Below are 12,022 nucleotides of genomic sequence, written 5' to 3'. Positions count from 1 at the left end.
TATGTATACATTGGACAGCCCAACAATAACGAATGGTAACATGATTTTAATAGATAATATTATTGATTTATCCTTTTGGACTACCACAATACTGAAAAAAGTCTTGCCCACGTTTTTCTTTTTAAGTCAAGGAATAATCTTAAAGATTGCTACCAGATCACCCCACACAATTGTCTTTTTAAAAAACCCCAACCCATTCAATATTTCCTGTTATATATAACCTCTTAATTTGAGCACCATCCTTGAAAACCTTTCTATATCTACACCAGTATCTCAATTAATTTTTATAATGCGAGACCATGACTGTTCACAGTACATTCACCACACATCGTCCCTCTAGGGCCTATACTGCCTTTGCTTCATCACAAGTACCCTGGAATTGCATGTCAATGTAATTCTCACATGACGATATTCAAGGGTAAAGCTGATTCAAGTCAAAAGCACACCACCTCAGATCAGCGAAGGATTAGCAATAAATACACCTTTGCAAGTGACGTATTTCATCATATCAACTAAAAATATAAGTTTCCAGCAGATTGTCAGGACCCTCATACTAATGCAGTCTGAAAACTAGAGAACAAGTTTGTGTCTCTGTTTTCAGTGTGTACTGCTATTTCCTCTCCTTTTATACATCTTGCATGACATTGAAACATGTTGGTTCTAGACCCCAAGAAACAGGTTGGTTCTGGACCCCAAGAAAGGGAGTTTGTAGAGTGCCTCCAAGATGGATTCTTAGAGTAGCTTGTATTGGAGCCAACCAGAGAGAAGGCAATTCTGGCTTTAGTGTTGTCTAATGAAGATTTAACAAGGGAACTCAAGGTAATGGAACCACGTGGAGGTAATGTCCATAATATGATGTTTTAATCTGCAATTTGAGAGGAAGAAGATTAAGTCAAAAGTGTCAGTTTTGCAGTTAATCAAAGGGGACTATAAAGGCATGAGAGAGGAGCTGGCCAGGGTCAACTGGAAAAAGATCGTAGCAGGAATGATGGTGGAACAGCAATGGCAGGACCAAATTTATTGAGAAGTGGATTTTTGTAATGATAAGGAAAATTTCTACCAGAAGATGTAAATATTTAACTGTTATTATAATGTCAGCAGCTGGGCAGTGGTCAGATTTTAAAAATAGGTCAGATTGGTCAACAATTTAAAAAAAAAATTTAAATCGGGAAAATAATGTACCAAATGTACATAGGAGTTATGTTTCAAAGGGAACACACACACACACACACACACAGTTTTAAAAGTATACTGACCAAATGCAGACCCGTTGAGTCTGTTCCCCCAACTTTCAGTTGCGTGAGGGGCAGGGGGGGCTGCATGGCGGCCTTTTACCCCATAACCGCCCTATCCACTGACGCATACCCCCCAACTCGCAGGCGCGTCTAGAGAGGGGGGGAGGGGTAGAGAGTGGGGGCAGAGAGAGAATGGGGAGAGACAGAGAGAGAGGGGCAGAGACAGAAGGGCAAGAGACAGAGAGAGAGAGGGGTTAAGGGGAGGAGAGGATGGGTGGATGAGGGGGGGAGGGTGAGGGAGGAGGGGGGAGGGAGATGGGGAGAGAGTTGCGAGGGGGAGGGGGAGATAGGGAGAGGGGGATGGGGAGAGAGAGTAGAGGGGAGGGGGGGAGGGAGAGAGAGGGGGGGGAGGAGAGCAGGGAGGGAAGGGGGAGAGGGTAGGGGAAAGGGGGTGTTAGAGAGGGAAGGGGGGGGGGAGAGGGGGGGGGGGGAAGGGGAGGGGAGAGGAGACGGGGGGAGGGGGAGAGGAGAGGAGAGGGGGGGGGGGGGGGAGAGAGGGGAGAGGGGAGGGGGAGAGGGGAGGGGGGGGAGGGGAGGGGAGAGGGGAGAGAGGAAGAGGGGGAGGGGAGAGGTCGAGAGAGAGTGGAGGGGGAGAGAGTGGGAGAGTGGAGAGTGGAGGGGGAGAGAGAGAAAGGGGAGGGAGAGGAAGGGTTGGAGAGAGAGAGAGGGGGAGTGGGGGGGGAAAGGCACGGGGTGGAAGGGAGGGAGGGGGAGAGATCTCCCACCCCTGTCCCATTGTGATATCATATGTAAATGAGATCAATTGTGATTGCAAATCTGTGAGGTGGCATTGTGACTAATGCAACAGGTTGATTTTAATTATATTTTTTTTACGTTTAGTGAACAATTTTATTCAAAATCTGGGGAAATAATTGACCAAATCTAGAGAGGAGTCGATTTCTGAAACCATAAGTCAAATCCCTACCAAAATATGTAAAAATCTCTGCGTTTTGCGTCTGGTTTTCGAGGAAATACGTTTCAAAGGCAAAATTACATACACCCACACACATAGTTTTAATAGATACCAGACCAAGTGCAGACCCGTTGGGTCTGGTCCCCGAACGTGTTTCAGACCCCGGTTGGGAAAAATGTTGGTGTTTTTCAAGCAGAGCCAGGCGTCAGCAGTCATTATGGTCGCTGGTCAGCAGGAGGCGACAAAAAATGCTTCAGACCCAGAGTACTGAGTTATGGTGCTGGCCAGCATGCGGCGAGAAAATGAGGGGGGGGGGGGGGGGGGGGGGGGGGGGGTTTTAAAAATGGGTACGTGTACATAAAAATGTCCAAATATTTTGAGGAGTGCATGAGTGAATGTAAAAGTGAATTCGCCAGCGAAATGGAAAAAATCGCGGAGTTTTTGCATGTGGGTTTGGCGGACCTTTGCTGAACACCACGAGCTTCAAGAAACTCAACAAAGCAAGAATATTACTTAATCTTTTGATAAACAGATGAGTTCACAACCTTCTGGACTTAATATTAATTTCAGGGGCTGCAAATCAAAATCACCAGTCTTTTTCAGACCAAATGCCGGTGACGAGGTTCTCCTGCTCCTACTCCTACAGAACCAAAACCAACCTTTTTTTTATCCCCGCAATATCAAGGTTGTGTCAGTTAATATCTCTTGCTTTCTACTCTATTACAAAATAGTACCTTATCAAAAAGAAGACTTGAAAATATCTATCTGTTTAAAACACTGTGGCTGCCGCCTGCCGTCTGGCGTCCGTCCGGCTGCCTTTCTGCCTTTTGATTTGTTCCATCGTGTGATGTCACAATGCCCAATGCTCGCAGATGTCCAATCGGAATGGATCCATTTACATATGCCTTTGCACCAGCCCCAGCCCCTGGTGAACGTTCCATCGTGTGATGTCACAATGCCCAATGCCCAAAGACATTCTTGCCATAGAGGGAGTACAGAGAAGGTTCACCAGACTGATTCCTGGGATGTCAGGGCTTTCATATGATGAAAGACTGGATAGACTCGGTTTGTACTTGCTAGAATTTACAAGATTGAGGGGGATCTTACAGATCTTATGTTTGTTTCCCCTTTCCACCCTCTCCCTTTCCCACCCCCCCCCTTCACTCTCTACCCCACCCCCTCTCTCCCCCTCTCCCTCTCCCCCCCCCCCCCCCACACCCCCTCTCACCCCCCCCGCCCCCTCCCCCCCCCCCCCCTCACCCCCCACCCCCTCCCTCCCTCCCTCCACATGGGGTGGTTACCCCCTATGCTCTCCTTTCCCTCCCAAATCTGTCCCGTTCCTCCTCCTCCTCTCCCCTCCCCTCCTTTTCTCATACCTCCCCCCTCCCCACCTGTGTGTTTGGGGAGGGGGGTGGTTAATGTGAGTGTAATGCCGCAGCCCCCCCCCCCCCCCGGAAACGCCGTTGGGGAAACAGACCCAACGGGTCTGTACTTGGTCTAGTACCATATAAAAGGCTATTAAAGTAAGGACAGGAGGTTGGCGATAATATAGAGTGACAGAAAACACACCTTAGGAATAACTGGTCTTTTTAATTTAGCAAGCTGTAATTTATGCATTATCACAACTGAACCCTCAGCTATTCACGATTTATATTCACATTTGGAAAAGAAAAGAGGGCGATATATCCAGGTTTGCTGGTGATACTAAGGCAGGCGGGCAATCAAGCTGCGAGGAGACTAAAGATATAATCTAAAGGACAGCAGATAAGTGAGCAAGGAGAAAGCAGAGAGAGAATAAATTATCTCTTTCTATAAATCAAGAGAAAAAATGAATTTATTCACTTTTGATAGGAAGAACAGTAAAACAATTGTATTTAATTATAAGAACTAATAAATATTGCATTGCAATGAAATCCTGGAATCCTCCAGGATTTGTTTTGGACACTACTGGAATGAATTTTAATCTGCCTGTCAAGGAAAGGATATGCACCTGCAAGAGGTAAGGCATTCAAGTAATTCACTCTCTCCGAGATGCTTAACTCTAACTCTTCCTATTCTGACAGAAGGCACAAGATTTTTCTTGCTCTGCATCACAATGTCTGAGCATTCCTGCATTGTTTGACTTATTTTTCTCTCGATTGATTGCAAGTCTTGAGATTGTGAAAAGTGTTTCCAGCCATTTTAAATAACGATTGTTACCAGCAATAAAAGTAATTCTAAAAAAATTAAGAATGCACAGACCACCATGTTTCATCTTTAACATAGGACTGAAATGAGGGGTGCAGAGGTGTCCAATGGAGGGAAAGAAATAGGAAAAAGGGTAAATTAAAAGATGAATGGTCACAAACATGTCCAATCAGAAAATTGACTTAATATTTAAATTTGTTTTTGCATATCTTCTTTCAACTAAGGTTCATTACAATGGTCAAGGGTTAAGATTGAATTGAATTTCAGGTAAATCCACCTTTTCATTCCCACAGATATGAATCTCAGTACCTTTATTTCAATTTATTGTTTCAGTTTCCATCATTTTTGTGCGAACAGTTTTATTTTAGTAATCTACACGTGGCAACTATAAAATTCAGGTAATCATTGACTTTCACAGTACAGGTGACCTTTGGATTTTCCTGAAAGCTAATCCTGAGATATAGCCTACAAAAATAAATGTGGTATAACCTAATGTACATTTTTCCTAAACATTCTAACAAAAAATACCACGCTCATACAATTCCTTGAAAGCTTGAAATCTTATTCATAATCCTGCACATAACCATCTCTTTACAGGCTACAGACATTTTAAATACTGGCTAAATATTTAATGTCATGGCAGAAGATGAAATATAGTAGTTTATTAAAGTTACACAATATAAATTGTTCCAATTTTCTATACAGAGCAATAAGTGACACAAAAGGCATGGCAGAGAAAAACCTAAGTAATTACAACCACTTATTTTAGAGAAAACTTTTTTTTGCTGATGGAGATCATATTGCTGATTCAAATTCCCTCTTCCTTGCCTCAACTACAATGGTAAAACACCTACATCATGGCACTTAATTAGCCATTTCCATCACCACACTTGCCAGCTTCTGAGCGTTTGCTAATATAATGCTACATTGTGTTGCTATAAAATACACCATTAAATTTTTCACAAGTTATTCAAGCAAAAATAGTGAAAACCACTAAAGGACGTTATCCTGAACCACTCTTCATCTTATCACCGAAACAATGAAATAACCTTCAGCTCATTGAGGAGGCAGTGTCCACAGCTTTGGCTATTGCATCGTATGGAAAAGACTACCGAGTTGAATATACATTTCTACATGCACAAGTAAATAGAAGGAAAAAAATATATAGAAACGAGAACTGCAGAAGTTTACAAAAAAATCAGCAGGTCAGGCAGCATCTCTGACAAATGGACATGACTTTTCAGGTTGAAACCCTTCTCCAGACTGATTGAGGAGGATGGGGCAAGCTCCACAATTTTCCTCTTCTAGCCATCCCTCACCACCAGCACTACTACCCCCCCTCCATTCCTCCCCCTCCCACCCCCGAATCAATCAGGTCTGGCGGAGGGTCCTGTCCCAAAATATCATCTATCCACGTTCTCCAGAGATGTTGCCTGACCCGCTGAGTTACTGCAGCATTTTGTGTTCTTTTAAAGAGTAAAACAGAGAGCAAATCAGATTTGTGATCATTCTTTCCACTTCTGCCTCATAGCTTAAAATCAAACCAAAAAAAAGTATGGAAATGTTTCCAGTTCTGTAAGCTTCACGGACATTTTTCTAGTGGGTATGAGCTCTCAATACAAAAAAATAAATCTGTTGAGCAAATAACAAATCCTAAGAAAAAATAAATTAGAGAAACATTCTGGGAAATGATGGGAAGCCGGCAATACCAATCATTTATTTGTTTGTTTACAAGATATAGATGCCACTGGAAAATTTGGTATTTATGATCCAGACTACTAAGGGGGCTTGAGAAGGTTATGGTTATGATCTCCTTGAACTGTTGCAGACTACTAGATCGAGTTACTCCCACAGCACTGTTGGGTTGTAAATTCCAGGATGTAATCCCATGAACAATAAAGAAACATAACACATTTAAAAGTCAGGATGATATACAAACTAAAACTTTACTTTGTTTTTCAGGAAATTGTCTGGTTTGTATTTGCATGGCTTTTTTTCCTGTATCCAGCCAAATGCACAAGAAATAAAATCCTGCCAAACAACATGAAAGATTTACTAACCACAGCAGAGTAATAGGAAATATGATATGCAAAATGGTTACCGATGCCCTTTATTTATCCAAATCAACAAAATGATTAATGTGTTTAACAATAAAAATTAAAATCAGTGACTAAATATGTTTGGACTATATCACAGGATCATATTTCCTGACTACTGTTTATTGAACTGCATGCACGGTTTCATGTGTCAATGATTTGATTTCCTTATTTATTCAGGGAGCAGTCGATTGTAGGATCACACCAATGCTTCAACAGGACCATCTCTTCAGCTGTGCTCACCTACAAAATAATAAGCAGCAGCTTGGCGCTCACCTCACAGGAAGAGTAATGAAATTGCTACAAAACCATGCAAGAGGATAGGAAAATCCTTGTAGCAGCATATACACATTCTATTGACAACACAAATGCTGAGAAGCAGTGGACGGGCAACACTGGACACCAGTCCCATTAAAAAAAAACAAAGCAGAAAAAAGATATACAAAAGTCTGAGGTGCAGGAAGACTAATATTACGAGACAGAAAGAAAATGAAAGAACTTGCAAAGAGATTATTAGCCAACATGCAATACAATTTATCAAGTGAACTATTGCAACAGATGCCTTTATTGTACCACCGCATCAGACTGAGATATTCACCAACAGGCTTTACAAGCCAATATCTACTTTAATAAAGTTAAATTGCTATTTTTTTTTAAGACATGCAGCACTCATCTGTAATGTCTCTCTTGAATGTACATGCTCTCAGCTAATCTGGTTTGGCAATTAATCATGAATTGTCTTATTTGAACCTCTAATTCTAAAATATTTTTTTGTGGTGGATTTAGAAGTTCTTGTATTGCATGATCAATACCGATTTCTCACTTTGTGACCACACAATTAACAATCAATCAATTCCAACAGCAGCAAAACAAAGATGATGAAACAGATAACATTTCCTACCAGGTAATTGTTTCCAATTATAAGAATTACGGATTACCTATCTCATGTGAATTATGCCGTGATAAAACTTCTATTTCAGTATTTCAGCTAAATTAACTTTTATACAAGAGCACTTTCCAATTTATAAATGTTATTTCTAACTGAATAGCCACATCTGCCAGACCTTAATGACTTGTCCTAAAAGTGTTGTTTTAAATTAAACCAATAGCCTCATACTTAAGACAATTATTCCCTGTGTACCTTGTGGGAAATACTGATCTCTCTGCTATATAGCCGACTCTATATGGAGAGACTGTGCAACACATTTGAGGGACAAGGGGTCCTTCAGATTCTGTTCCATGTCACTGAATGTCCTGACCCAGTCCCTTTTACAATATCAATGTTAGAAGAAAATCATTAAAACAAAATCAATTCTAAATAAATTCACAATTCACAATTTATTTAGAATTACTCAAGCGCAAGATGAAGTTTGAAATAAAACTAAGGAGATAGTCACTGCTTGCCCTCTGATGCTTGTTAATTAACTTGTGCAAGTGGATTATGCAGTATAGGATTTACCAGTCACACATCCCAACAAATGCAATGTATCAGTCACCATACGGTTTAAATACCTTAATATTGTGTCATCTTCCAATGGGTAATACATTTTCAACATACAGTAAGGTTTTCACATCAACATACAGTATTTTAATACTTTTGAAGAACAACATAATCCTTTGGTGAATAATTGTCAGAACCTAATGGTAGAATTGGAGGGTAAATTTGACCTTTTATCTAAACCATACCTCCTTCAGACATACTTACTGAAGATGCAATTCCATCCAAGGTTTTTGATGGAGAAAACAAAAACTAATGCAACATTGCCTTCTGAAGAGTGGTCCACAATAACAATTGTTATTTATTTCCCAACTTTTTCTACTCCCATACAATCTGGAGCTAGCTATCAACATAACTACCCCCAACCTCTGCATGGTTGACCTATTTTTCACAGCTTCCAAAACCACCCCAACACCATCTCTCATTATTGTAAAATGCAAACCTTTCTTTAGATACATCAATTCAATAGAGCTACTAAATATTAGTAAACGTAAAATACAGTAACATGCATGCTAACTCATTCATTCCTACAACAGCCATTCCGAGACAAACAGGCTGACATTCCCAATATTCTGTTGAAATCCAGTTACAAGTTTAAATGTGCTATCATCACAATGGCCCAATCTCACTCAACGTGGATTTCAGGCTATTCGTCTTTGTATTAGCATATGCATGCTCTTAACCCTATTTACTTATTTATTGTTAAAGAATATTTGCTCAATTGTTTACATGACCTGCAAAAGGAATTTAGGATTGTATCAATTCAACATTACCAACACTTTTATCATTGGAAAAATTATTCTCCAATATTCCTCATTCTCAGTGAAGCTCCAAACAATGTGTGCAGTCATTTTAAACAATCTGTTAGTCGATCCAATTTGCAACATTACAAAAAATTTCCAACTGAAAGACTTGATTTTTATATTTTGACAATCAATATAACAAGTCAAATGTAAAATGTTGCAGATTAAGTGTAAGAATTGTCTTTTTTTTCTAACTTTGACCACAATATCATATGCTCATCATAACTCCATCTCTGCCTGCAACTGATTTCCAGATTATTTTTCTCCAAATAATTTTTCCCATTGTCCACTTTCTGCATTTTTTTAATTATTTTTACTCATTGGTTATCAATGACAATATAATATTTAACAATGATCCTAATCACCATGGAAATTATGTGATGTCCAATTCAATCAAATGGAGAACCCCAGAAATTTGACCCAGTGACAAAGGGAAAGGGATATTATTTTGAGTCGAAAATGTAGATGGGGTTCAATTTTGGAGCTCACGTTTCAATCAATTGTTATTCCCACCCACCTGGTATCCTTGGCCTTGTAGAAGGCCGAAGACACCAGGTGCTGTCAAACATTAGCGGCTAAAGCCTGAAATGATTCTGAGGCCAGGAATCTGAGCGTGACTGTGACACTAACATTCACAGTTATAGTCCAGGCATGTACTGGGGGTTAAATTAAGACCGTAGGAGGTCACAGATCTCAGTCAGGGGAGTCTCAGCCTGCATTTTTATGTATGTTGCAGATACTACACTCTAGAGTCATGTTACATCAGTGATGAAGAAAGCTAACTTTTAAGGTGGCGAGAGTGTACAAAATATAGCTGGTGATGCTAATATAGGACCAGGAAGCAATATGGCAGCGCATTTTATAGAATCTTATAAAATCATACAGAGAAATACCCAGTGAAGTCCGCACCATCACAGAAGCCACAAGTGCTGAGAAGATGATCCATCTTGGCTTCCCCCTGAACATTAGTTTGACCACAAACTGTGATTCACTTCACAAGCTATTATGAAACAGTCATCATCACTGGATATCAGCACTGACATATTCCAGAAATTCTATATACTTCCAGTCATGTTATTCAAGTGAAAGTACAACATTGGCTATCTGACAATGTGGAAGATTCCCCAGATACAATCTATCCAGAAATTAAACGACGAAACGAATCCAGCTAATTAACAACCGTGTTAATCCACTTTCTAACTTCAGCCAAGTAACAGAAGATGTCATCTGTTCGCCGATCATCACTTTAGGTTTTACAAAGATTACTGGGCTCCAGGACACATTACACTCTTGATCTGAACATGGAATAAAGAGCTAAATTCCGGAGGTTCGGTGGCATCAAAAGAAAAAATGTGATGCCTTAATAAAAAATGATGTGAATGGAAATCAAGGGGTAACTTGTAACTACATTTTTGCTATGTACGCCACCTCTTTCCTCCCAGATCCCCAAAAACATGTTGGCAGCTTGATTAGCTACCAAATTAACTTTCAGCATAGATAAGTGGCAAACAAATCAAAAGGGAATGTGGAAGATCATAAACTGCAGGGAAAAAAGGAGCGAGCATAAGAGCTGATAGGATTGGTCTATTGGGAGTCAACATTGACCCTGTAGGCCATTTCTGTCTCATAGTAAGGCAAGCTGAGATTCTGCAGAGCACAGATTGTGTACTATCAGGTTCACTTAATCTGCAAGTTAAAGAAACCTCCAGCAGAACTGCAACTGTTTAAATGCAATTTAAAATGACATGCTTCCAAAATCACATCCTTATTCAGTTTTGTAATAACTACTATATTGCAAAAGTGCATCGTCCTCTTAAGGGAATAGTTTAACAACAATTCCAAATGCACATATATTTATTTTTATTTTATCTTGTAAACTAGGGTACATTTGGAGGAATTTAATCATTTTATTGACCAAAATTGAAAACCAACTGATGTGAATTTTAATATTTTCCAAAATTTTACAAGAAAACAATTCTTGCTCTAGTTCTATTGCTGCAATAAATAACAGCAATTGCCTTACCTCGCACAGAACGATTTACATCTCAATTATCTTTGGTTCTGGGTAGCACGTGTAAAGAAACTAACAATATGTGACAGGATGCATCTGAATCAGACCTAACAGAAAGACCTACCCTGTTAAAAGGAATGCTGTACTTCTTCAATATGGAGGGCGATATGAGAGTCATTTTGTGGCGAAGAAATGCATCACATCCTTGAGAGCTGCCTGGAAAGAAGCCTGCAAACAAAGACAGAAACAGAAAAAAGTCATAATATTCTTGACACTATTAATACTGCATAACATTAAAATACAGTAATCTATCATAATTAGTTTTTCTTTTGAAAGCCAATGGTCAAACTCTGCAGATTCACCTTAATTATAATAAACAAAACAATGTATATAACTAGGGTTACACAAAAAAGCTGGAGAAACTCAGCGGGTGCAGCAGCATCTATGGAGCGAAGGAAATAGGCAACGTTTCGGGCCGAAACCCTTCTTCAGACTGATCGGGGGCGGGGGTGGGTGGGGACAAGCAAGGGAAAAGGAGGAGTAGCCAGAAGGCTGGGGGATGGGAGGAGACAGCAGGGGGGCTGAGGAAGGGGAGGAGACAGCAAGGACTAACAAAATTGGGAGAATTCGATGTTCATGCCCCCGGGGTGCAGACTCCCCAAACGGAATATGAGGTGCTGTTCCTCCAATTTCGGTGCTGCTCGCTGTGGCCATGGAGGAGACCCAGGACAGAGAGGTCGGAGGCGGAGTGGGAGGGGGAGTTGAAGTGCTGAGCCACCGGGAGGTCAGCTTGGTTATTGCGGACCGAGCGTAACCTTCGATTCTCCAGCATCTGCCTTTGTGTAACCTTCGATTCTCCAGCATCTGCAGTTCCCTCTTAAACAATGTATATAACTGTTTTTTTCCCTCCTCTTCCTGAAGGTGTTGACGACACATCGTTGGAAACTTGACTGAGGACATAGTGGAAACATTTTCAAATTCATGCCCACTGAGTATCAGAAGCATGATTAGATTATTTTAGTATTCTCAAATCCATGGAGGTGAAGGCTAGAGATAAAATGAACAAAAGGGTGTCAGATAAGGTGAGAAGAGGAGTACAGAAATGTAAAGCTGGGGAGAGGTATATGAATGGAAAAAGATGGGGAGAGGAAAGAGAGGGGGATAAAAAAAGTGATGGGGGTGACTCAGGGATCAGAGATGAATGCATGAAGGGTAGAGA

The 12,022-nt window shown here is 40.6% G+C and overlaps 1 protein-coding gene across 2 annotated transcripts in view; it reads right to left on the bottom strand.

The window, feature by feature from the left end:
• The window catches only part of kdm4b (lysine (K)-specific demethylase 4B), a 280,148-nt gene that overhangs the window by 166,290 nt on the left and 101,836 nt on the right, over positions 1-12,022 (bottom strand). For both annotated transcript variants that reach the window (XM_055658796.1, XM_055658797.1), the window contains one exon: positions 10,928-11,031. In XM_055658796.1, coding sequence (XP_055514771.1) covers positions 10,928-11,031 — 104 coding nt within the window. The remainder of the gene's footprint in view (positions 1-10,927; positions 11,032-12,022) is intronic.

The sequence above is a fragment of the Leucoraja erinacea genome, chromosome 29, assembly GCF_028641065.1.
Source record: "Leucoraja erinacea ecotype New England chromosome 29, Leri_hhj_1, whole genome shotgun sequence".
Classification (NCBI taxonomy): Eukaryota; Metazoa; Chordata; class Chondrichthyes; order Rajiformes; family Rajidae; genus Leucoraja; species Leucoraja erinaceus.
Note: the sequence above shows the minus strand (reverse complement) of the source record. Positions and strands in the feature narration are given on the sequence as shown.